The sequence below is a fragment of the Sebastes umbrosus genome, chromosome 12 (assembly GCF_015220745.1).
Source record: "Sebastes umbrosus isolate fSebUmb1 chromosome 12, fSebUmb1.pri, whole genome shotgun sequence".
NCBI classification, from domain to species: domain Eukaryota; kingdom Metazoa; phylum Chordata; class Actinopteri; order Perciformes; family Sebastidae; genus Sebastes; species Sebastes umbrosus.
This window is the reverse complement of record NC_051280.1, coordinates 11,382,137-11,409,660: the sequence shown is the minus strand read 5'-3', so window position 1 is coordinate 11,409,660 and position 27,524 is coordinate 11,382,137. Positions and strand designations below refer to the sequence as shown.

At 39.8% G+C, this 27,524-nt stretch overlaps 1 protein-coding gene across 7 annotated transcripts; it reads right to left on the bottom strand.

Annotated features, from left to right (window-relative positions):
* Nucleotides 1-357: 357 nt before the first annotated feature.
* arhgef18a (rho/rac guanine nucleotide exchange factor (GEF) 18a) lies at nucleotides 358-27,524 on the bottom strand. 7 transcript variants are annotated; one of them, XM_037788044.1, is made up of 23 exons: nucleotides 27,387-27,524; nucleotides 21,889-21,945; nucleotides 21,140-21,196; nucleotides 20,569-20,647; nucleotides 19,322-19,469; nucleotides 18,895-18,989; nucleotides 17,184-17,324; nucleotides 16,513-16,763; nucleotides 12,818-12,943; nucleotides 12,376-12,493; nucleotides 11,245-11,496; nucleotides 9,959-10,035; nucleotides 8,624-8,811; nucleotides 7,738-7,793; nucleotides 7,346-7,525; nucleotides 6,924-7,067; nucleotides 5,922-6,022; nucleotides 5,767-5,829; nucleotides 5,045-5,092; nucleotides 4,411-4,881; nucleotides 3,899-4,232; nucleotides 2,779-2,883; nucleotides 358-1,483 (listed from the first exon to the last, which is right to left on the bottom strand). In XM_037788044.1, the coding sequence occupies exons 5-23, from the start codon at nucleotides 19,387-19,389 to the stop codon at nucleotides 1,248-1,250; spliced, it is 3,054 nt and encodes a 1,017-aa protein (XP_037643972.1). In that variant the 5' UTR covers nucleotides 19,390-19,469; nucleotides 20,569-20,647; nucleotides 21,140-21,196; nucleotides 21,889-21,945; nucleotides 27,387-27,524; the 3' UTR covers nucleotides 358-1,247. The 7 variants fall into 7 exon arrangements, with proteins under 7 accessions (XP_037643972.1, XP_037643975.1, XP_037643971.1 ...); XM_037788047.1 differs by having other exon boundaries at nucleotides 19,322-19,453; XM_037788043.1 differs by having other exon boundaries at nucleotides 20,569-20,629.

The window sequence follows — 27,524 nt, the reverse complement described above, 5'->3', positions numbered from 1 at the left end:
ATTGGCTTCTTTATTTATTTATAAATATTACTCCTATCTATCTACTCTTTTAAATTGCCCTCTTATTTATTTTTTTCATTTTAATTTATTACTTTATTTAAATGTATTTTATTTTTTTTTAAATCTGTTTAATTATTTTTTTTTCTTTTTTCTTATTTATTATTTTAATTCAATTTATTTATTTATTCTTGCATTTATTTTTTATTTATTTTAAATATATTTTTTAATTTATGTCTTAGTTTTTAAATTGTATGTATTTTATGTATATAAAGACTCCTGCATAATTTCCCTTTACATTCCACCTCGACATTACTTCAAGTAGTAAGATTCAATCCATCAAAGAAAACAACTCAAAACTGTCACGTCAACCATCTTTTTATTCCACGACCCATTAGTTGGGATTTGGAAGTGATCTTAAATGGAACCAAGTGGTCAATCATCAACATAATGTTAAATGTTAAAATGATGCCAGAACATTATTTAACAGCGAATGTCACTCAGAAATAATTATCTTACATTTTCATAAATGCTTCCAGCAGCTGTCTGGTTGTAAACTGAAACAACCACTGTCACTGTCTCCAGTCAGGAAGTGTACAAAACAGCTGACTGTATTTACAAACAAGAACTTCACAGCCAAAATGTAGTTTCTTCCACATACCCGATTAATTCATGATTTGATTACAAGACGCACTGAGGAGCAGGACCACAGTACAAATTTCACCTCTATCTGATTCATTTAGAAATAAAACGTTTGTGCTTGGCACCTCATATCTAAACAGACATCGTATTCATCATTCATTTAAAAAGAAAGCTGAAGAGTTAAGACACGAGTGCTAATGGTTAAAGACAACCTACTTTCATTTAAAATAAAAATGATTAAAAAAAAAAGAACTTTGGCAAAGTCTTTGGCAACAAAAGGTTTCCTAACATCTTCATTTCAAATATCATCTTTCCCAATGTGCAAATGGGCCGAGCTTTTTACATTTTTTGAACCTCTAAAACAAATGTACATATATTTATAAAGCATGTCCATCAGTATTTCTTTTCTTTTTTTTCATGTTCAGCTAATCTGAACTCAAACAGCTGGTTTATAGTGATAAAAAAAGCATAATAGTGAGTGTCCTCTTCATGCTGAACACACGTGGACGTCATGAAGTCCTGTCCAATGTCTTTTAACAGCTCCATCAGTATTTCCATGTGTATAAGTCTTTATGATGGACATCCAAACTCCAGTCTGTAGTTTATGATTAAAGGAATATTACCTTCTCTTTGCTCGCTTCGAGAACATCTTTGGGAAAAGGAGGCGGCACTGGCGGTGGTGCCTCGCTGCTCCTCTTGTAGGTGCTGAAGGACTGAGATGTTTTCACACTGCGGGCAGATCCTGGTGGGTTGAAGGCAGATCCTGGTGGGTTGAAGGCAGATCCTGGTGGGTTGAAGGCAGATCCTGGTGGGTTGAAGGCAGATCCTGGTGGGTTGAAGGCACCTGAAGGGACAATGAATGAAAAAATAAATAATGGAGCTACAGTAAATAGCCTGACAATACAAGATTGCAATCTCCCCTCCCATCTCTGCAATGCATGCAGGATCTTCTCATCCAAGTAGGAGTTATAGGAAATAAGCGTATACACTAGGGCTTTCCAAATTAACGTGACAACGTGCAAATCCATTTTAACGCCACTAATTTCTTTAACGCATTAATGCAATATATGTATATATGATATTGGTGATTGCCATGGAGTAAATTGATGTTTGGTATTTATGCCTTCATATTGCATGTGAGGTATGAAATGTATGATTGCTGGTTGCATACTTGCAGCCACTCCCTATTTAAGATGGCCTCTCATTGTTACGAATCATTTGCCTGATGAAGGTCTAGCACCGAAACATCGCAAATAAATGTACTTTTGCAAGTTAGACTGTGCAGGATTTCGCTTGCATCTCTTGATCTATTCGGCTCTCTCAATCCATGAGAAATATGTCTCTTCAAAAACACATTGTGAAGTGGCCACTAGTCCTGCGCTGCCTCCGATTTGAATCAGAATGTTTTCACCTTTTCATGTTTTTTGGTTGTCAAGCACCTCATAAAACTAACTTGTAGTCATAAACTTCCTTCACTCATGTTTGGGCAGGTTGCATATTCTCCACAAGGGGGAGCTGCTCAGTCACTAACCGGTTCTACTCATGACAACCTACAACACCACATAGGAGGGTGAAAAGAGGAGTCATATCTTTGAGGTACAACACATGCACAGTAAAATCTGGTCTGCACTCGCCGAAATTGAGCCAACAGCAACACACGACCGCAGCTCCAGTTACACTGCGCATGTGTCATACCCCAAAGCTCCAGACCATGTCCCAGCCTCTTTCAATAAGCCTCGACCACATACAGGAGAGGACAGGAATACACCTGCAGATGTAGACATGTTGATGTCGCTACCTGAAGGCATAGAAAGTAATAACTGCTGCAATTTTAATCTTTGAGCAGCTGCCGTTTGTTTTTTTCAGGTTTTACATTTCACACTTGTTTCACCTCTTAGCTAAAATACTATAATTAATTAAAACAGAACAATTGTGTCACACTAACCTCTCTAAACATGTATGAACGGGGCTTTAATTAATTAAGCTTTTTCAAGACATTTGACCATCAGATGAGTGCTTTAACAACAAACAACACCACAGTGGGTGGGGAGTGATGTTGATATCCTATATGGGAACAAATCTGATTATGTATAAGGGTGATGTCTTTATGACTGACTGAGGGAGTAGACTTGTCAGTACCTGACTGGTAGATTCTTTGAGGACTTCTGTTACTTTGGGCTCTCAGACTGCCTCCTTCTTTCCCAGTCACTCGGATGGGCAGCACCTGGTTCACGTCTATAGAGGCTGGATGTAGAAAGACAGGACAGGGTTCAGTGTTGTACAGAAACCATGATAGGGGTGTCACCCAAATACTCAACGTTTCGACTACCAATCTCACAGTCAAATCGCCGCAGTAGCGGAAAAATGTGGTAATGAAGTAATGGATCATTCTGATCGGGCTACATGGGGTCGCTGAATGTCTGATTTTACATAGAATTTTTGGATTTCTCCCAGTAAATCATGATATATAGCCTATTTTGGTATAAAAATCAGCAAAATAATACTATTTACACAATAATTGAAAATAACTGTGCTTTCAATTAATCTCCTTAGTGTGTGTGAATAAATCACTATCCAAATTTGCAGGACCATCGGAGCAGCATCTTGGCGATAGCCTCAAAAAGTCTTAATAACAACAACAACATCATAAGGCTAATAAGAATATCAAGTAAATGTAGAGTGGAAGTTTCAGTTTGTACAGAAATAAATGCTGCAGCTCCTCAAGACCAACAGAAACTGTAGAAAAATGGCAGCCGGCTCCATGAAGAGGACCCGCTCCCTACGTAGATATAAACGACTCATCCTAAGCTAACGAAAACACAATTCTTATTTTCAGGTGATTATACACTAAAGAAAACATACTTATTAATATTATATTCCATTTCTGCCAATAGATCCTCCTAAATGTTACATGCTGTTCCTTTAAGGCAGTTGAATTTGAAAGCTGATCATTTGCTAGCTGTGGTGCTAACAACTGCTGATAAACAATGTTTCCTAAAAGTTCAGCTGCAGCTAAATGTTTCACACCAACAAATAACTAAATGTGGCAGTTTTGGTCACTGTCCGCAAACGTTTCTCTCTCTGTGTATATTTAACATCTGCTGATTTCTTTCTGAAGTCTCTTGTACTGTAAATGCATGCTTCATTACACCATTTATAAAAAACTCTTTTGGGAAAGAAAATACCCAAAGATTTAAAACTCAGCTTAACTGTTGTACTGAAACATTAGGAGATGATGCTAACAGGCCTGTGTCCTGACCTGCACTGTGCGTTCTCTGGTGGGACCTCTTCGACTTATGGCCTTTCTCCTTTCCCTTGGACAGAGCAGCCAGCTTGGTGGGGATCTGCTGCTGCATGGACGGAGATTTGTGCACCTGGTTGGTGGTGCTGATCAGGTGGACTGGCAGCTCGGGTTTGGCCTGCATGGGGCTGATGCTCTCCCTGCGCGGTGGGACCTTTGGAGGAGTTTCCGAGAAGTTGGAGGTGGTGGGAAAGACGCGGGATTTTAGAGTGAAGGTCCCACCTCCGTTCACGATGCTTCCCCTGAACGACTGGAGACTGGAGAGACTGGAGAGAGTGGAGAGACTCCAGTACTAGAGAGAGGAAGAGGAAATGCATAACTTAAACTCTGTTAAGGTTCAATTTAGTTCTGATTATCTTGTTTCAGAAGATTTCAAACCACTATTGTTATTCAGACTTTAATGTTCCCTGTGATGGACAGTAATGTAACAATAAAGTTAATAAACATCAGATTCTCATCCTATTCCTCACTTGTGAATCGTCAGAGTTTCCTGGGATGCACTTCTTTATTTTCTCCTGCAGCTGCTCTAGACGCTCCCTCTCCTGATTCAGACGCTCCTTGTCTTTGTCTACTGATTTCGTGGACTCCCTCAGTCTTTCCAGGTCCTGCTGGTAGCTTTCCTTCAGCCTCTCCAGCTCAGCCCTCTCATCATTGAGCTTCTTCTCCCACTCTCGGCAGTCCTCCTCCCTCTGCTGCAGCTGGCCCTCCAGAGACTCGATCTGTATCCTCTGCCGCTCCCTCTCCTTCTCCCAGCGCTGCTGCTCCTCTCGATGCTGGGCCTTTAGCTTGTGCAGGTTGGCGAGTTCCTCCTTCTGCTTCTCCAAGTTGCGCTGCTTCTCCTGCTCGAGCAGCATGCTGTTGTAATGACGGGCGGGCTGCTTGCTCTTGGTCTGAAAAGCATGCTGCAGCTCAATCTGGCTGTCCTGCTGGGTGATGATTGCCTGCACGTTGACGAATTGAATATAAACATGAGAGTGAAACATATGAAATCTAACATTTCACACAATTTATTACTGTGGTAGAAAACTAAACTCATTCTTCTTTTAAAGCACACATTTAGCTTCACAAATATAGCCAAAAGTAAAACATTAAAAAGACACTTACTTCTAAGCTGTACAGCCTCTGCCCGAGCAGTATCACCCTGTCACACACCTACAGAGAAAAATAATAATGCACACAAAAATAATGAGTGACGGATATCAATATTTCTGTATGAATGAATACAGATTGCAAAAGAGGAAAATAATTAAGAAACTAAGTATTGGAAGTAGGGCTGTCAAAGTCAACGCGATAATAGAGCTTTAACGCAAATTTGTTTTAACGCCACTAATTTCTTTAACGCATTAACCCAATCAGAGGTTGTAGCGGGATCAGTTTCTCTAGATATGTGAATGAAAATGGGTTCTATGGGTACCCACGAGTCTCCCCTTCACAGACATGCCCACTTTATGATAATCACATGCAGTTTGGGGCAAGTCATAGTCAAGTCAGCACACTGACAGCTGTTGTTGCCTGTTGGGCTGCAGTTTGCCATGTTATGATTTGAGCATATTTTTATGCTAAATGCAGTAACGTGAAGGTTTCTGGACAATATTTTTCATCGTTTTGTGTTGTTAATTGATTTCCAATAATAAATATAGACAACCATTTGCATAAAGCAGCATATTTTCCCACTCCCGTGTTGTATGTAGTATTAAATACTTGACAAATCTTCCTTTAACGTACATTTTGACTAGATAAAAAATGTGCGATTAATCATGATTAACTACGGACAATCATGCAATTAAATATTTTAATCAATTGACAGCCTTAATTGGAAGGGTTACCTCTGCCTCAGGGAAATGACTGGAGGTTAAACTGGAGTCTGGCGTCTGTGTGTCGTCATCAGCCTTGAAGCAAAATAGCACAAGAAATGTAAGTACTTGATGTTTTATCACCAGATGGAAGTTAAGTTTAGATCCGGTACTTGTATCTCACTCACAGACTGTTCCACGTTCTCAGAACTGTAACCCTCCTGGAGCTGAGGGTCACTAGTGGTGGGACTGCCCTCGCTGCCACCAGGCCACTCAGCTGCATCTCCATCTGACAAAATGAAATCATACACATCCAAAGTCAATAACCTTCACATATTCAATAGGAGTGGTACGACGACGTGGTAGCACAACCAGTCGTCGGGCAGCGAGTCTCGCGACTGTTTTCGCACGTTTTCACAACTTGTGGGTTACCATCTAGACATGACCGCTCAGAAGCCATCTTTACCATAATAACACTGCTTTAGGAGAAAAGAAATGCATACGGTGGCTGGTGTTTCCACAGTTTTGCACGCTATTATTTATTTCATTCATTATTTTTTTTTCCTCACAAGTTTATGACTTAATAATCTTGCAATTTTTTTTGTTTTTTTTCTTGTACATTTACGACTTTAAATCTTGTTTTTTTCTCAGAATACTACCCCCCTTCTCCGGCTCTGTAATTATTATTATTATTTTTTGGCCCCAATTACGCCGTCGTAGAGTAGAGTAACCCAATTTCTGCTGGTGATAACAGTTATTGTAAAGGTACAAACAGCAGCAGTCACTAGCTTGTTTTTCAGCTCAGAAGGAATATTTTAAAAAGTTTACAGTATGATTGGTGTTACTGTGAGGAAAACCAATGCAATGAATGTTTACAACAAATACTAAAGTACAGTATTATATACCAAAAGTGACCCATAAGTAAACGTCCCTGATGCATGATGAGTTCCAAATAAGGTTTTGTCAAATTCCCCGACTACCTCCATTAAAATGCATGTCTAAATGTCTTGGTATAGATCCTGTAATATGCACATTAATAAATAAGTAAATAACATATACTTTTCTTAGCCTGTCATTAAATATATTATCCATGTTTTACTGCAACTCATGTAGCCGTCTTCACTGTCAACACTCTAACATGCATAAAAATAGATAAATGTCACAACCATGTTAGTTTTATGTTATCTTACTTTTCATGGCGCTTGCAGCAGGATTACTATCAGCCACTCCAAAGGTCTCGGCCCTCCTGAGCTGCTCCCCCTGCGTCTTACTCTCATCCATAAGAAGGTTTGGGTCTTTTATCCTTAAGAAGAGCAGGTTCTGCAGGTTTTCCACTACAGACAACAGAAACAACAACAACAACTCCTTAATCTCATTAAGTGCTCTCTGAGTCACGACTTGGATGTATGGGAAAACAGAGCAGAGTATATTTCACCTTTACGTCTGTGCATATCTCCAGAATTCAAATATGGACTCTGTTATAGCAGGACAAGGTTTTCATAGCTAACCAATGTAGAAATAACTGATGCTGAATATTGCCTCATTATTCCAACTATGACAAACCAGACTGAGGCTGACTCCTGAAAAGAGAGAGTAGAAAGTGAGCGCTTACCCTCATCGATGGCTCCTTTCAGAAGTGTCGCCCCCTGCTGGAGGTCGGTGGCGTCTCCTCGGAGCAGCAGCCCTTTGTGGGGGGTTTCCTGCTCAGTCATCGTCTCGTAGAGAGCAGCAAAGATCTGCTGCTTTTCCATCAGACTTTGCTTTATCTGCTCATCCCTCATCTTTAGAATATCTAAAGAGCAAATGAACAACATGTTTGTCTAGTAAATTCAGTGGAAATGCAGAAAGTACAAGAAATGGATTAGATATTGCTGTCCCTCCTGTAGGGATCACCGGGGCATCTCTTTGGTGGAAAAGATAATTGACTGAATGTGTGTCAAAGTCAACAAATCTCTTCCCATAATCACATTCTTGTGTAAGAAAGAGAACCACCGGCTGTCTTACCTTGAAACTGTTGCAGTCTAGCAGTCAGTTCACGGTATTGCTCCTCTTCTGGATAGCTACATCACACACGTCAGACATTTGACCAGTTATTCATTTTTAAATATAATTTTTCCTTATAAGAATATTTTCTTTGTTGTGCTTTTGATTTTTCTTTCATGATGGTATCTGTATGGAAATGTTGGTTGGTCCTTCAGCCAGCCTGTTCAAAGCTTAGGTTCTGTAGCAGGGCATCTCAACAAATATATATTCGTGTGAGTCCCTGAGCTTTAATATTGTGCCATTATCAGGCCAAAATGTCTTCCTATACTCACACTTTGGTCAGTGAAAAGGTATCTCAAAAACGGTCAGATTTGTAGAAGACATTTTAAATGCCATGACATTTTTTGGAGCATGTTCCAAAGAGAGAGAATCCTTTAAATTTTGGAAACAATATTTTTGAATACTTGAATCACCTTCAAGCCAAAGAAATTTACTACTAATAAAGCTACAAGAATTTAATTGATGGGGCGCCCTGGTAGCTCTGATAGCCCTGGTAGAGCAGGTGCCCCATGTACCAAGGCTGAGTCCTTACCGCAGCGGTCCAGTGTTTGAATCCGACCCGTGGCCATTAGCTGCATGTCATCCCCTCTCTATCACCCCCTTTCATAACTATTACTATCGAAATAAAAGGCAAAAAAAAGCCAGAAATAATCTTAAAAAAATAATTATAATTGATTACCATTTGAAGGATGTACTGCCCTAAAACAGAACTCAATTATGATGCTCTTATTTCAGTCACTCAACTAGGTATCAATGCTATTTGCTAGAGATGTAATAAAAACAAAAGATTGAGTTGCACTTCTCAATAAAATTCATTCTAATCTCTTCCTAGAAGTCCTCAACTTACCAGTTCACAGCTTCCCGTATCAGCGTCGTCCATGTGATGCGTTCCTCTCTGGAGGGCGTGTGGATCTCGTACAGCTCTGGCATGCTAGTGGTGCACGCAGATACACAGATAAGGTACATGGCTTTGTCCTCATGAGCCACTTCCCTAACAATCAGCCTTTGAAGGGAGATCACTGCTGGTTTGTTGTCCTGCATGAGCCACGATAATACAGCAGGTGTTATCATTTTTATTCAAATAATTATCACAATCAGTCCATGTAAGATATGATGAATCTTGATGTAATGACTTAAAGAAAAGAAGTCTGTGTCTTACACATAGAGGGATAGTTTGGGCCATATGAAGTGGGGTTGTATGAGGCACTTATCTATAGTCAGTGTACATGACAGTCGGCACGCCCCAAGTTTAGAGAAACAGACAGGAGTTACTGAGACTTACGCAAAGTAAGCAGGCAGAAAGACTTATTTTAGCCACCAAAAAAAAAGTCCCACCTAAAAATATCAATATCAGTTTAGGTGTACGCTATATTTAGAATATTTTCCCCGGTTTGCCTTGCCGTCAAACAGCCCTTTCCGACGGGAAACTGAAGCCGTTGTATCCATCTATGCCCTCGCCAAAGTCACCAGACTCCATTGAAAAAAACTGTAATTTTACCTTGGAGAACACGGGGGTTGCTGTCTACCGCTGCCTCAATCAGTTAGTTTGTTTGTGCTATTGTGTGACTTTGGTGAATCCGAACTAACCTTTTAAAACACCAAAGTCACACAATAACACAAACTAACTAACCGATCGAGGCAGTGGTAGATCAGCAACCCCCATGTTCTGCGAGGTAAACAAATTTTTTCCAGTGGAGTCTGGTTGCTTTGGCGAGAGCATAGATAACGGCTTCAGTTCCCCGTCGGAAACATAGACTTTATAGCTCACTCACAGCAAGGTAAACCGGTGAAAATATTCTAAATATAGCGTACACTTAAACGGATATTGATTTTTTTAGATGAGCCTTTCTGTTAGGTGTATAGAATATGTATTGCTGCCGGCCCCGTCCACAGCACTGCATTGCTCTGCTCACATACTGGTTTTCTTTGTCTGTTTCTCCAAACTGGGGGCGTGCCAACCGCCATCTACTGTAGGTAATACACTGACTATGAAGAAGTACCTCATACACCCCCACTTCAAAACTCCCAAACTATCCCTTTAATGTTGCTAATAATATGTAGAGAAACAGTATAAAATGTTTATGTAAAAGTTACAGTATACAGTAGATAGGGACTTTCTCAGTTTTCAATCATTTGCTCAAGCGGTCTTAACAAAACTGACTCGCTAATGGGCAGAACTCACCAAAGCAGCAAACACAAGCTTCTGATCTTTCTCTTGTAAGAGGAGGATCACGTCTGACAGTAGCACAGCATGGATGTCTGCAGAGAGACACAAATGTTGCTCCGCATCAAAACAACACAAGTGCTTGAGGTTTTGACTTAAGCTGCCGTGGAAGAGGAACTACAGACATGTTTATCTTGTATGATCTGTGACACTAAAATGTAATGCCATAAAAATATGCTGCTATACTGGTTCTCTGAATCTTTCGGCTTTCACAAAAGCAATTTGCCCCAAAGTTGAACCGCATATTAAAACAATTCGGTAATGGAGACGCGTGTTGTTTTTTCCTTGTCAAGGTTAATATGCAAAAGAGTTATTAACTTTATGTCTTGTTCCGCCTTCTTAGACTGTAATAAAAACCACCGTGGGAGCGCTTTGTTAGCCGAGTGGTTACATCACACGTCATATAACTGCAACGCCCCGGGTTCAATAGCAGCCTGGGGACCTTTGTTGCATGTCACACTCCCCCCTGTCTCTCTCCCATTTCTACACTGTCGTCTGTCAAAATAAATAAATAAATTAATTAGGGCTGTCAATCAATTAAAATATTTAATCCTGATTAATCGCATGATTGTCCATGATTAATTGCGATGTGATTAGTCACACATTTTTTATCTGTTCAAAATATACCTTAAAAGGGAGATTTGTCAAGTATTTAATATTCTTATCAACATGGGAGTGGGCAAATATGCTGCTTTATGCAAATGTATGTATATATTTATTATTGGAAATCAATTAACAACACAAAACAATGACAAATATTGTCCAGAAGATCAATTGCGTTAATGCGTTTAAGAAATTAATGGTGTTAAATCAAATTTATTATCTTGTTAACTTTGAGAGACCTAAAATAAATGTAATTTAATTATCATCTATAATGCACAAGGATATAAAACTCTGTTTAATAAACCAGAAAATGCTGTGAACGAGCCATGTTGTCGGGGAGAGTCAGATTCGCCTATGAAAAGGTAGTTTCATTTATTTATTTAATTGGTTTATTTAACAGGGACAAGTTAGCTATATATGGCTAAATTTCATCTGCAGTCCCTGGGCAGGCAAATCCACCAAGAAGTTATGGCATCACTCATTTAATTGAAGATTTTTTCCCCTTGCAGTGTATGAAAACAACATTGATCACCAGACTCACTACATTTTCAGCTTTCATTAATGACAAAAAGAATATCTATCACTTTACATAAATACCTGTGAGCAACAGCCAACAGACAAAAAGCCACTATGTCACAAACCTTTTTGTCTACCGGGGGACTTCCAGGTGACGGCGCCTTCGTGCAGCAGCGTCCTGTTATCCTGGAGCAGATCCTCCCTGCGGAGCAGCTGGCCGTCCTTCAGCCGACCCTGAGATTTTGGTTCCAGACGCAGGCTGATGTCTCTCAGACGAGCGGCTTTCTCGTAATCACTGACCTGATCGTTCACCTGGGAGATGGTGTCTTTGATCAACGCCAAACCCTGTACCAGAGACTTGTACTCGTCGGTGTCAGCTGAAAGGGGCAGGAAACACATTAATTGACTCGTTTTTATCTATAGATATGAAGACATTTTATACATGGGACCATTCCAGACGGCATTTGCGATACCAAAGAAGGTCGCCAAATGTATTTCAGTTAGTCGAAGGCTGACCATAGACTATAACAACCTTGGCCACAATGTCCAATGTCCACACTCACAGACTTTGAGGCGCGTTCCCGCAAAGTCTGTGAGGGTTTAGGGCTGTCCCACTGTCAAATCATCAAGTCCTTGAGGGCTCTCTCACCGACATTTTGAGCCCTTAATGAACACTTTCCGCAAGTTTGCATTTCTGCAGACTTTGCCTGAGGGCATTACCCACAATAAAAAAATAAAAATAAAAGATAATCAAGGAGGACGACACATGGGTGTTCAGCCAGGCATATTTAAATTTAAACAGAAACATTAAGGATTTAAGATGGTACATAAACAGATGAAATCAGAGTAGTGCAGTCATTAGACTATATCACACACCTGGTTTATTCATCAACCATTTCTTTTAATTTTGCTTGATGAACTTTAACAAAAAGTAAAATACTAAATAGATTTTTGACAGTAACCTTTCATCTCGTAAGGCAACAGCCTGGAAGACGTTCAAATTGGAAGTAAAAAACGTAACATAGAAACCCACAATTGGCATTGTCGAGTTACCGTGAAATGTTGCTGCAAAGTGCCGTCCCATTCATATTTCTACCATTTGAAGCCCTTTGAGCCTCTCACACTCAACCATTTACCAGGTGATGTCAGTCAAGTCCCTGAGGGTTCAGGGTTTAAGGCCTGGGGGTGGGGACATTGGAATTGGGCCTATAAAAACTAGTTGAGGTACATGTTAGTGATGAGTGGTGACATTTTACCTTCAGTGTTCTGTATGATTCGCTCCACCAGGACGGGATATTTTGTGATGCGTTGAGTCACCAACAGAAAACATTCAGGGACTCCCAACCGTCGCACCAGGGGCAGCTGACCTATTTTCTGTTCAAAGAAAGGTTTCATTTTTCAAGACTTGCCTCATTCCTGCCATCCACCTCTCAACAGTAAACTGTCTCAGGTTAAGCATCACAGTCGGTTTTCTTTTTGTTAGCTGCATCATTCTTTGTAGAACATGTTGTTTGTGAAAAGGCCCGTCTCGTAGATGCTGCTACTGGTGCTCCAGGCACACAATTAATTCACTTAAATTTCTTGTTTTGCCAATTCCAGTGCATTTATACTGTAACAACACACAACCACAGACCTCACTGTGTCTTAGAGAAAGTCACATCCATGTACATAAGTTGACCAATGAGAGAAGAGTCTCACCCTATTGAGGATCTGCAGCTTCTTGTTGTTCTGCAGCTGCTCTTTGTAGAAACTGATGGTTTCATTGTGATGGCCGCAGAAAACACTGTAACACTCCATCATTCTTTCTCCCAGTTCACCTGAAAACTAAACACACAAGGAAAAAAACATTGCATTTATATTTCTAAACAGGATACGCTTTAGTAGTAACAACATTGCATTGAAGTTACTGCCAACGTAACAGAAAATGTCAAAATATCAAGATTTAGATTATATTGGAAGAGGGAATAATGGAGGAATGAGAGGAACGAAGTAGCATTTGGCTGGAGATATACTTGCTGTTAACTACCCGTTCACGTGCGCATGATGCTGCCTCGCGTATCCTGTGTCCGTTAAGAGTGTTGGTTGTGTGCATCCTCAGAAAAAGCAAATATATCTCCGGCCTTAGACACTTAGAAACAGTCAAGGTATCGTAGCCAAGAAATATGATAAAATTGCTGCTTTTTGGGAGAGTTAATGTTGTGAAATAGGACAGTGGCTTATCCTGATGAGTTATTTATATGCATTTTTACCATAATGCCTTGCATTATTTAAAACGATCTACTACTAAGTCATTATTAAAACTTCTCAAAAAAGTACATCTGATACAAATCATTATTTCACTGTAGTTACATACAATGTATTATTGACATGTGAATTTGCACACAGTATGTTAACACATGTATAGATATAAATACTGTAGGATCTTCTTAGGATAATATTTACAGTATATTTGTCCTTACAGCTCGACCCAAATATTAAAAAGGTATAATATGCAAGGATTTACTAAAAAACAATGTATAGACTGATACAAAAATAATCCCTCTCAATCATCACTTATGCCCCACTAGAAGTGTTTGGTGTCTGTTTCTGCAGAGACCCAGTTCTCTGCCTGTATTTTCTCTTTTCTCCTTATTTTGCTTTACTCGGGACGCTGCTGGATGTCTGCAAACAGCCTTTGAGGCCCACGTGGCGGTGTAACCCCAGCCAATAGCAGCTCACAGGGTGTGCAGCCCGTTCAGGTAGTCAAATGCCACCGCTGTGTCAGGCCCCTCGGCTTCTGATACTGAGGCAGAAGTCTTCACATACAAAGCAGCCGTATTTCAAGGATCAGAACGGGTTGTGTTGTGTGCATGTGTTCCAGTGATCCCCCTGCTCCTCTCTGTGCTGTGAGTGCAGCTATGATCGGTGTGTGTCTGTAGATTGACAGAGCAGCGCTGAGCCACAGCCAGCAGACAGGATGTCTGCATTCATTAAAAATCCGTCAACTTAGCACCTTCCTGCAGGATTATGCAGAGTTGTGCAGAGCTAGTTGTGTGTTTATATGTGCTTCAGAACGTAACCGCCGGGAAACAATCAGAAAGTTTTATGTTTTTATATCACTGATTCACTGCTTTGTTCTCACTAAGGGCGCTCTCTCTCTCTCTCTTTCTCTTTCTCTGCGGTCACTCTATAGCTCACTCTACCATCGCTGCTCTCTCTCTCGGCTTGTTCAGCTGTGGCCAACTTTGAATGTGTTGTGTTTACAAACAGCAACTAACAACTGTTACATATTATACCTTTAACCAACCTAAAAAAATGCAGCTTAGCTTTTACAGCCCCCTGCAGTTAAAATAATCATTTCACAGGTTGCAACAATGGAAGTCATCTGACACAACTGACGCCAGAAAACATCAAATTTAATCCTCTTTTCACTGGCAGTGCTACAAAAGGGTTTAATTCAGAACAGAAAGCTCTGGTGTATCTGTGATTATATTGGTTACTCAATCAAGAAAATGATTGACCACAGAAGTTAAAGTGCTTTTCCAGGAATTTGACGGAGCATAATTCCTGTGTTTATGAAGCAAACACACCCATCTGTGGTCCCTTACAGTGCGTTTCAGACATACCAGCCATTCCTATTGGCACCGGCACACAGAGTGAGTGACAAGGGTGGAGAGAGGCGCTAATAAACATAATTATTCATTACTGAATATATCCTAAATATTAAATAATTAGTGAAGCAAACCTCAAACCTGTTCTTGTATATTAATGTCAGTGCTGCATGTTGGGCTGTAATGACAACAGGCACCTGGGAGCAATTAGGGCTGGGCAATAATTCAATTTATTACACAGCTGTGTTGAATATTCAATGCTAATTGGTCAATCACGGCGTTCTGCGGTCTGTAATTTCTGTATAACAGACCGTTGCTATGGGCGCAGCTCTGATGTCGGACTCTGGCGGACCGTTTCTGTGTCAAAATATTGATTTCTTAAGTAAGTAGCCATGTAATAAGGTGGATAATGTACAGCGAGCCGGTCAATGACCGGCTCGCTGTACATTATCCTTTACATGATAATTTATCATCTTTTAATGGAATCGTATTGTGATGAAATCATATCACAATGACGTCATCTAAATTGATAATAATAAGCACAAACTAACTCAAATTTCTCAGAAAATCTTATCAAACTCAGTTAAACTATTAATTATACTGTATTTGTGTGCATGCATGTAAATATAGTGTATAGCTGGAAATATTTATTCATTTTTTCTCTATAATGTCACGAAAACTGTTATGTTCATTTTAGTTCTTAATCAAATGAGAAAATACTCCGTACTTTTCTTTTGTCAAATATTTAATTCACACATGAGTATACAAAAATAGGCTTTATGTGTGGTTATTAAATATAGACTATTTATTGATTGAATTACCAGAAAACATGCTATATCGTGATATATATTGTTATTAAAATATGAAATGACCTATACTGAGATTTTGGCCATGTAGCCCAGCTCTTATGGTAGCAACGTGAATCTTATTTTCAAAATGCAAATGTAAAAATGTTGACACTTAATCCCACTTTTGACAGCTGAGTTGCTGGTTAAGATAACTAACAATGCTCCAAGGCAGACTGTTTGTTGTAGACCTCTATGTAGAAATGTAAACATAGCATTTAGTTGAAATGTGCAATAAATAAAATGCAGGCAACACAGTGCATTTGGGAATAACACAATCCTTTGTCTTTAGGAACATTTGGATAATGTTGAGCAATCTGTTTATAGTAAATTCATGATCCTTTTGAACCTTTCTGAACTCTACAGAACAGCTTCCCACTGTTGTTTTGGAGAGGACCTGCATGGAAAAGCACCTCTAACTCTCTGTGTGTTATGTTGACATACAAACTTTGCAGGTGAGTAAATAATGACATTTTCATTTTAAGAAGGAGGAAATATTTCTTTAAACTTGCACTTTACAACTTTGGAGAAAATTCCCCCCAAAACAAACAATCCTTTTCAATTAAAGAGCACGTCTCTGTTGCAACTAGGGCTGTCAATCAATTAAAATATTTAATCCTGATTAATCGCATGATTGTCTATAGTTAATCATGATTAATCACAAAGGAATCGCACATTTTTTTATCTGTTCAAAATGTACCTTAAAGGGAGATTTGTCAAGTATTTAATACCCTTATCAACATGGGAGTGGGAAAATATGCTTGCTTTATGCAAATGTATGTATATATTTATTATTTGAGATCAATTAATAACACAAAACAATGACAAATATTGTCCAGAAACCCTCACTGAATTTGCGTTAACTTTGACAGCCCTAGTTGCAACGCATCGATTTAAGAAGATCAGTTTGATTGATTGACACGAAAGCCTGCTGTGGCTTTATATGATTCTACCCTACCTGAGAGATGAGAATATCCCCCAGCTGTGTGATCTGGTAGTTGTTTGGGCTTCCTTCCTCCTGACTTTGGTTTTGGCACACTTTGAGGCAGTTCAGGAAGTGCTGGTGGAGGGTGAGCATGGTTTCCACCCCGGGGAAGAGACGCTCCAGCCGGGCCTCCTCTATCAGCAGAGACTGCCTCAATTCGTGCACATAGACGCGGAGAAGGATCTTTAAGGTGCGTACATGTTTCATCTCCGTCTGGATCAACTCTAGGATATGATAAAGAATACGTCCAGGTTGAAATGAACAGGAAAGTTTATGTGGGCTACAATGACAATAATAGTTTATTCCTTGCTCAACACCGAAGTCAAACAAAATCATGCAAGTAAATAAAAGTAGTACACCATGTTAGAACTGGAAAAATGTAGGGGAACAACACAATTGGTGGTGTCATTATACTTATTATCATAGCAGAAGTGTTTACAATCAAAAAGGTCCTCTGACTTCAAGATAGCATCCATCAGCAACATAATTATAGGCACTGTCATCTCTGCTTAAATAACTATGTACTCTGTCACCTTTGATCAAAGATTTATTTTCTTCAACGGGTGATTGACATGAGAAAGTTCAGTCTGCATATACACACACTTTATATGATAATATATCTATTTAAAGACTGAGCTGGTTACCATATATGACGTCCTGTCTCTTAACAGCCTCTTTGTTCAGGGCCTTCAGATAGTTCTGGTCCACCGCCACGCTCCACGACTCCGCCTCCAGGTTCTGGTGGTCGGATTCCAACTCGCCTCGCAGCACAGCATAATGGGAATCTGGATGACACATAGAAAGTCACACTAGGACATGTATCACCCAAACAAGGCTCGTGCTTTGTGGTCATACGAGTATGTATCTCAGTGATTCATTACTGGTCATGTACAGGTTATTTTTAATCATTTTTGTGGCAAAAATGTTCTTTACGGCGCCAGGTTTTAGTCATGTCACACCAATTCATTATTTAAAAAGATAAGGGGAGGTTCAAGTCAACAAAAAAACTATTGTAGCTGCTTCTCACTGTGGATTTTGTAGTTATACAATAATGCCACTGCAGCATTACACATTGATCTCTCTCTCTGTCCATTACTGACAAAAATATGATGAAATAAACAGCACTGATTATTTATATCGTTGTGCTACAGAATTTTATCTATCTTTAATATTTTCAATAACAATGGTTACTATTTCATAATCAGTCATTCTTATTTTTAGGGCTGCCCTCTCTTAAGCTATGTTCACACTATGAGCGACAAAAGCAACAAAACAGCCAAGCATGGCCAGCTACCTTGACACAGAGTCACTGTTGAAGTGTTGCTCAAGCACTTGTTGACAGTGTTATGCCATTAGATAGCACCGGGAACTGGCTAACGGCATTTTTGTAGACGGAACTAGGGATGCACCGATACCGGATCGGACATCGGGCAGATACTGACTCAAATAGCTGGATCAGATATCGGAGACAATGGGGTCTATTCAATTTAATTTTATGTTTATATACTATACACATTATATACTATAATTTGAATTCCTGTTTCAGTTTTGACCAATTTGTTGCTGCATTAAAAAAGGTTTACACCTGAATTGTAATTCCTGTTAATTTTGAAGATGTTTTACCAAGTTACTGGTGTATAATTTATTATTTCACTAATAAATAACAATTTAAAACATTTATATCCAGGGATTTATTTGTCACATTTTGTTTTACAAAGTTAGGAAAGCAATGTCAAGCCTGATGTTGCCTTACACATAACAGAATGATCCCAGTCACTTCCACACAGTGAGGCATACAGCTTATTAATTAAACACTGGTATCGGATTGGTACTCGGTATCAGCTGATACCCAAAACCCAGGTATTGCCATCGGTATTGGGACAGAAAAAGTTGGATCGCGCTTCCCTAGACGGAACGGAACAGAGTGAAACAAAAACATGATTGGTTGATGTTTCACCGCATCATTGGAGCGCTGAAAAAAGTTGAGACAACTTTATTTGTAGCACATCATGCGTGTCAAGTGTCAATTTGTAGGTTCATATCACCGGCTTCCATTGAAAATGACTTGGAGCCTACTCGCTTGTAGTGTGAACACAACATGAATAGATTAGTTTAGCCGACTAGTCATTTCAATCAATTAGTCGACAAAATCGTATGAGTGGCAAGATGACATTTGTCAAATCCCAGATCAAAAATATACACGGGAACTATGTATTCTTAAAAATAGTAGTTTGTAAATTTGGGATACTGAATGAATATACTTTTTTGTGTAATGTCCCAGTTTGTGTTTTGTTGTAACAAAAGGTGCAGGGATCTTTCAGCAGCTTCTCATCCTGCTGACAGTGACCCACTGACCTTCTAGGTTGATGGGCTCAGCCAGCGACACAGAGTCATCAGGGGTGAGCTTCAACCGCAGGCCTTCAACCTCATCCATCTGCACGGGACCGGTTCTAGTTGGTATGTGACGAGATGAAGCTCAACAGGTAAAAGTGATGTCAGCGCACAAACACGCACACACTGACGTTTGCAAAGTGATCTTATCTATTTGAAGTGTAACACAACCTTGATGTCAAAAGGAGAAATGCCAGTAACAACAACGACAGACATCACATGATAATGAACCTGGAAAAACATGCGACTCTGTTTAACAGTCATGAGTCAGCAGCTGAAATACAAGCTTTGTCGATTATAATCAGCTAAATCAAGACGCTGTCGGTTGTTGCTGTGAATGTGGCACAGACACAAATGTAGATGATGGCAATGAGTTCTTAAAATCACCAACCTGGGACTTGTGTCGTTGAAAGAGGAGGAACCAGGCTGAGCACTGTGTTTTTTAGGGGTGACGGTCATGCCTGGACGGAGGAAGCAGGCAGGGAGGCCATGGCAGGCTGGGGGAGAAGCACTCTCCCCAGAGCTGAGAGAGAAATAGACTGTGAGTAACAGGAGCAGAAAGATAAATACTGTGTGAGAGACTAAAAGTAAGTTTGGAATAGAAGAGAGGACAAGTGCAGAGGAATGACATTTAAATGACGTGTTACAAGCAGGTGTTTTCACTCTATGTGGATGAATAAAGACTGGCATTTGTCTAAAATGTCAAGTCGTTATGACGGCAAATGTGCAGCAAAGTTGTCCTCATTATTATGCCTCTTTACATTTCTATTACATTTTAACTACAGCTGCAACGGTTAATCGATTAGTTGACAACTATTGAATTGATCGGCAACTATTTTGATAATCAATAAATTGGTTTGAGTAATTTTTTAAGAAAAAAATATTCAAAATTCTGATTCCAGCTTCTGAAATGTGAATATTTTCTGGTTTCTTTATTCCTCTGTGACAGTAAACAAGACATTTGTGGACATGATCTTGGGCTTTAGAAAACACTGATCAACATTTTTTTCACCAGTTTCTGATATTTTATAGACCAAAAAACTAATAGATTTATCGAGAAAATAATAGACAGATTAATCGATAATGAATATGGTCGTTAGTTGCAGCCCTAATTATGACATAACATTCACAAAATATCACTCATAAAAGAGGACTCTTGTTCCTCAGTGGGTTTTTCCAAGTGTGTCCAGTTCACATCATAAAATCAAAAATAATTAAAAACCAAACAAACAACAAACCTAATCTGAAAACAGACATTCTTCCCTTTCAGAGCAGGCAGCTGTTTTTGATCATCACATTACATTGAAAATCACAGTATTAAGAATATTCCTGATACTACAACACAAATTGTATGTATGTAAAATCACACATCAAATTTTCAAAGTAATAGCAACACATCAGATAAGACTATCTTAATGTGTAAAACATAAACCAAAAATAACTAGTTTTGTTCATGTTTGATTCCAATTTTCATTGAATCAATTTTGAAAGAGCTTTGTGCAAGATTAACACAATATGATTACATAACCACAATACAATAATAAAAAGTCAATTAAATCGCCTGGCGCCACATTAAAAGCAATGAAGATTTCACGGATAAAGAGTTTATTACTCAACATGAAATGCAAATCAACATACCTTTATTATGTGTTTCTGAAAGCACTTTGCTGACTCACGAGCCCTCAAACAGACAGGTTATCTTCAAAAGAAAAAAGCACTGTAAGTGGGGAGAGTATTTCATGGTGCTGAATCCAAACAACAGGCTGCTGCTAAACTAATCTAGCCCTGTGGAGAGGGAACTGGTTTTGCAAACTGCGACAGCACAGACACAGCTCTCAGACAAAGACATAACAAAAAAACTGTGCCAGAGAGTCACTGAACTGTACTAAAAATGACATGATGTATTACAGTGACAAAGGGACAGTAGTAGTGTGTACATGCATGGATCAACACTTCCTATTTTAACATTACACGATATGCATGTCAACAAGCTCTTAATCTACTCAGCATTTCCCTCTTGACTCTGTCATGCACATCTCTGCAGAATGGGGTGTGAGAAGGTTAACAGACGACATAATAATCCTCTGACTGACACATCCTGTCAAATCCAGCTTTGAAATTAAAGTCAACTTTGAGATTAAAGTGATTTCTGTTCTTGATTGACTTTAAATGCCAATCATCTCTATGTCTGCAACCAAGAATGACTCACCTTGTTTATATATACTTCTGTTTATTGTGTTCAGTGCTCCACAGTTTCCTCGTGACACTGGAAAAAAAAACATAAAGGGAAGAAAATCCAGTTAAACCAGTGGATTAAAGGGCGCCTGGGTTAGCTCAGTTGGTAGGGCGGGCGTCCATGTATTAAGGCTTGGTCCTGACTGCGGCGGCACGGGTTCGAATCCGGCCTGTGGCCCTTTCCGCATCCACTCTCTCTCTCCCCCCTTTCACGACTCTATCCACTGTCCTGTCATAAAAATGGAAAATGCCCCCAAAAAAATAACTTAAAAAAAAAAAAAAAACAGTGGATAAAAACGAGACAGGAAAATCCTGAAAAAAGACTCATTGAACGCTCTTCAGTCAGTCTGATTGAATTTGGAAAGCAGTGTCTGTCCTGGTTTTAGTGACCCTGCTGGCTGTATGTGTGCACATGCTAATGGACCCTTGAGGGTCAATGAGGCTGATCCGCTGTCGTGTACAGAGGCCCCTCCACCTGAATCGAAGGCAGCAGTTGCACCACTTGTGGCAAATCAGACAGAATAAGGAAAACAGCTCTATGATGTGGGTGGTAACATAAATCATACAGAACAAATAAACTTGAACAATGCATAAAATATGGCCACAATTGCTAAAAAAAACAACTGCAAACTGCATTGTATCGAAGCAGCAGTTGTTCAAAGTCAGACACACCTAAAACATACACATCACTGTTTGACTAAAGGAGCTGCGACACAAACTCACTTGGGAGCTCTGCTGCTAGCCTCTGGCTCACCTGTTTGACACACACACCGACACGTCCTGCAGAACGAGAGCAGATAGCACAATATCAGTGTTTGCAGCACGCTGCTTAGGAAGGCTTATAACACCTCACATTCATGCTGATAGAGGTGGGCGTCATTTAAGAAATGATGCCATTGTTTTTGATTCATTCACTTGATATGGGCCATATGGGCTCTGAGAAAAAGACAGCAAGTACAAAATGTAGGTACCATTGTCATGCAAGTGAAAGCATTATTTATTTTTATTTCACTCAGCAGAAGTAGATTGATTTCAAAGATTTTATAGTAATGCAATCTTTAAAGCTGCAGTGGGTAGAAATGGAGCAAATATGATTAAAAAAAATATATATATATTTTTATAAAACGGTCACTATATCCTGACAGTAGTGCATGAGACAGGTAGTCTGAAAAAAAACAAACATGTGCCTCTGTGTCCTCCGGTGCTCCTAGTGGCACCTGCAAGATTTTACAGACCGGAGGAAAACAACCAATCAGAGCCGAGCTGGACCCCGATGTCAGGAAAGTTTGTGACCCAGCAGCCATGTTGAGATCAGTTAAGGGAATACCAAGCACCGCCCACCAGCCGGAGCACACTCATAGCGTATAACCGTTTTGATCGGAGTTTGCGAGTGATTGACAACAGCCTCCGTTGAATGAACAGCAAATGGGAACGCTCTCTCTCTGAAATGACCTGTGATTGGCCAAAGTCTCCCATCATAAGTCTAGTTTTCTCTCAGGACACTTGAATTACAATATGCTGAAAGGTTATGTAAGTTTTGCCCAATGATGCCATAAACATTCTGCCTACTGCAGGTTTAACCGGTCATATTAAGAGTATTTTCTATACATGATTGTTTACAATTATGAGTACCATATGCTACATTTAAGTAGGGCTGCAACGAACAATTACTTTCATTATTGATTAATCTGCAGATAAGATTCTAGATTATTCGATTAATTGTTTGCTCTATAAAATGTCCATCCCAGTTTCTCAAAGTTCAAGGTGATGTCTTTAAATGTCTTGTTTTGTCAGTGCAACACCCAATGATAATCAGTTTAATATGATATATAGCAGAGAACAGCAGGAAATCTCCATATTTGCATGAAAATCACTTACAGGATTAGTCGATTATCAAAATAGTTGCTGATTATTTTTCTGTCGATCCACAAAACAATTCATCGACTAATCGTTGCGGCTCTACATTGAAGATCTACAAACGTCCTCAGCATGCGAAAAAACTTCATAACACCACTTGCTTCAGCACTTTTCCCCAGGCACTTGTATCACATTACTTTCTTTAAAAGACTTGTCTCTAAGCATCATGGTATGTTATTAGCCATATTATGGTTGCATGGTTCTGCCCCTTGTTGTGAGTGACAGCCACACCTCAAATGATTCACCCGCACTGGGCGGAAAGGGAACAGAGCAGCATGAAATACAGGTCATTCCCTGCAAGAGACAAAACAAGCCCAGCAAGTCTGCCAAGTATCCTGCAGAGGACGGAGAGAGAGAGCCAGGAGGAAAAACACTGCTAAATGCGGTGTTCGTGGAAAGTAGTTTCACTTAGAAACACATGAGGCATAATCACTTCAACACCACAAAACCAAGATTATTAAAACAAGTGAGAGTTGCTGGTGATCTGTCATGACAAGACGAGTGAAACCAGGCAATCGACGGTTAACAGCCGTGAAACTGTACCCATTGGCCTGAGGAGGCCATAAAGCTGACGGATACAAAGAAACCAGTGATCCGTGTTGCTCTTGTTCCTAATAAATCCTGGAGGCTGTATTTGTTTCACATCATCGCAGAAGTATAATTTGTCAAAAACGTAAACACGACTGTGAAATTCTTCCTAACAGGTCTGGCTCGCACATCCACCAGCCTTGACACACAGTTTACTCATTAACTTCTAGACACTGTGGGTGTTTTTATCTTTGGTGTAGTGTGCTGTAAATGCATGCCAATGTGTTTCTGTCAGCATGAACAGGTGAATCTTACCCTTACCAATGAGTGACGCAGGTGTGTATGCAAAGCAGTGTGAGCCCCGAGTAACCTACAGCACTTCCTAACTGTAAACATATGATATGAGACTGGCAAGAAAATGTAGTCTCTTTAATGACTGATCAGCATCAGTGCCTCTACCCCTCATTCAGGACCCTGGCAGGTCACTTACAAACTCTTAGCTTTCTTTCTTTCTTTGAGCTCATGTTTACTGTCCATTTTTGATGAGCATTTTTCAATGAACTCAGGGCTCAACAATAAGGCTACTAAATCTAGCAACTCACTCACATTGTTTTTTCTAGAGCTGATGATGTAAGTATCTGAGGTTGAGCCATCTCGCTTTCTTCTCATCTCTGTTGAGAGTTGCACATGCAGTACCGATCGGGCACTCGCGGGAAAATGGCGGCAGGTAAGGACAAAGTTCATGAGCTGAAGTGAAAGCGAGCATTTTTTTTTAAAATCTAATTTGAGGAAAACTGTCACAGTATAAAGAAACAGTGGGATCTGCATTTGCATTTATCAGTCCCTGTAACATCCAACATCATAGCATTACTTTGAGAGGGCACATCTCCTTGCAAATTAAATAAAGTATTGACTGAGTTAATCTTTGCATGTAAACTATCAATTAAAAAAACGATGCAGTGATTTTGAGAATCGATACAGTATCACAAAACATAATATCGCGATACACAATATTTTTTATATTTTCTTACACCCCTACTCAAGAACGTCTGAAGAGTTTGTTGACATATTGTATGGAAAATAATGGAAACCAATGGCTGCAATGAACAGTAAAAATACAACAGCATGGTTTGCAGAATGGTTAGCGTTGTTCTAAAGTATGTGACTTAGGGTAAATAGGCAACAATATGCAAAACCCCTGGTATGGTATTGTTGTGACATGTTTACTAGTTACTCGAAAGTAATTTAATATACATATGATGTATAGAGTGCAACAGGAATGAGTCCTAAAACCATGGAATGAGTTAGCATTTTAGTACTTCCGGTTCCCTCATCTGGAAGTCAATGGGTTTTTGGATGGATGCCTGAAATAAGGTCTGTGGTTAACACAAGCCTCATCGGTTACTAACAAGTGGTTAAATGATACCACTAAACGTCATCACGGTGGTGCAGTGGTTAGCACTGTCTGCAGGTTCACACCCGGCTTGGGGCCCTTCTGTGTGGAGTTTGCATGTTCTCCCCATGTTGGCGTGGGTTTTCTCCGGGTTCTCCGGCTTCCTCCCGCAGTTCAAAGACATGCAGGTTAGTTTAACTGTTGAATCTAAATTGCCCGTAGGTGTGAATGTGAGCGTGAATGGTTGTCTGTCTCCATGTGTCAGCCCTGTCATAGTCTGGCGACTTGTCCAGACCCTGCCTTCGCCCAATGTCAGCTGGGATCGGCTCCAGCACCCTCGCGACCCTGAATAGGATAAGCGATTTCGGATAATGAATGAATAAATGTCATCACGCCAACTTGTCCGCCTTTACAGCCTCTTTGTGTATACTCGCGCTCATGCGACCGTGGTGTAGTTTTGTCGAGGGAACCCAGGGCGATGCTAACTTTCTGGTTGGCCTACAAAAGTACGTCATCCCTGGAGCGCTCTATTACATCACATTTTAGAACAGCGGTTAACATGCTTAGGGGGTCAGCATCCCAGATTGAGTCCTATGGTTAGCAGAGAGATTCAAAGTTTGGAATACTTCAACATCATCACTGTATATATCCCATTTAGAGGTCCTGCCATGCACTACATTCATTACAAGCTATAATGTAGTGCTCACTGAATAAATTATTGTGCAATATTCATTCCTTTAACTGTCAACTGCTAAATACAGTTGCCCGTGGCTCTTATAAAGCACAACAGCAGGGTTTGATTTGTTTTTGTACCAATACTCACATAGTTCTGGTGGTGTAGATGCAGACATATTAGGCTTTATAGTAATGCTTTTAGAATATGCCATTTACTTCCAGTCAATTACAGTCATTTTTTTGGGACGGAATGTAATAAAATCAGTTTAACTTCAGCAAGCACAGATAGATAGTTTCACTGCTTTCATTTCTTATTCCTTACATAAAAGCTAATCTGCCTTTAGTAGTAATAATAATAATAATAATCTTTATTTGTATAGCACCTTTCTAAACATTGTTTCAAAGTGCTTACACAGATACAATGAAATACAGACAAAATAAAAACAACAATAAAAGAACAAAACATAAAGACCAAATAATGAGAAAACTAAAACCAGTGGTATCAAAACAATAAGTTACTACACATAAGCCAAAAGAGGACAATATAAGGTGTGGGGAAAAGGTGCACCAAGCTGTTGCCTTACAAAGTTAAAAAAAGCCTTTTTTATAAAAATGTTTTTTTTTAAAAGAGATTTAAAATTTGTAGTAGAGCTAGCTAACCTGAGGTCCCGAGGTAGGCTGTTCCAGTCTAGGGGGCATTGATGGAAAAGGCCCTGTCACCATTAGTCACCAGCCTACACCTGCATGGTATAGCCAGTAGAGCCAAGTCAGAGGACCTCAGGTTACAAGGTGGCACATAGGGTGTAAGGAGCTCAGTGATGCAGCTTGGTGCCAAACCATGCAGAGCTTTAAAAGTTAATAATAAAATCAATTCTAAATTTGCCAGGCAACCAGTGAGGTGTAGCTATTGTGTAACAGTGATTACACTCCTACCTAACATCTCGACTACTGCCAGTGCTCACACTTCAAACCCTCTGAAGTCTCAATGATTATATCATAACGCTCTATTTATGGTGAAATATTACCACCTGACACACCAAATGGAAAAACTACCAGGACTTTTAATGGTTCCCCTCAAAACATGTAGTAAAAAAACACATTAATCTCTCATCTGGGGAGTTTGGCAGCAGTTAATTATAGAAAAGAGAGTATGATTGACATTAGCATCAGGGTTTAGTTATCCAGAAGAATGTTAGTGTGAGGAAGGTGCTACAGTAGGTGAGAGTCACCCACCTGGCTTCATAACATTAAAACACTGAAATGAAAGTGTCGAATAACAGAAACTGAAAGAGATAAAACAAACAGGTGTGAAGTCACGAGAGGAGACAGGAGAGGCAGCAGGTGGCTACTGATTATAGCTACCTAGCGTTAGCATTAGCTACATGTATCCCAACGGTCCCAACGGCTGCTACAGGTTAGCAACGGAGATGGAACGTTCACGTTAACCGACTTTAACCGACAACAGCAACGTCTAACGGCTCGACATTGACCACATATTAACTTTAAAGAAGGAAAACAAGTTTTAAATAAGAGGTCACCGCTTTGGAAACAACTCGTGTTTTCATATGTTTTATAAAGTTATCAAGTTAACGTCAACATCAGGCTTTGTATGTTAACGTTACCGTGTTTAACATTACACCCAACGGCCGTTTATCAACCGTTAATTTAACTACTAACACGAACAATGAAACAACAAGTCTCCTCTTACCAGGTGTGATAATCAAGCAGCAGCTGTGCGACAACTTTCTGTTTGTTATTCCCAGGTGAGGACGAGAGAGGAACCGAGGGAATAACTATCTCTCAACTCCACTAGAGAGGCGGAGAGGATGCCTGAGGAGGAACAAGT

Coding starts and splice junctions, on each gene's coding strand:
- arhgef18a (XM_037788042.1), bottom strand. Junction 4,233..4,410: donor GAAACTCTGACGATTCACAA/GTGAGGAATAGG, acceptor TCCTCTCTCTAG/TACTGGAGTCTCTCCACTCT. Junction 2,884..3,898: donor CCAGAGAACGCACAGTGCAG/GTCAGGACACAG, acceptor TTCTACATCCAG/CCTCTATAGACGTGAACCAG.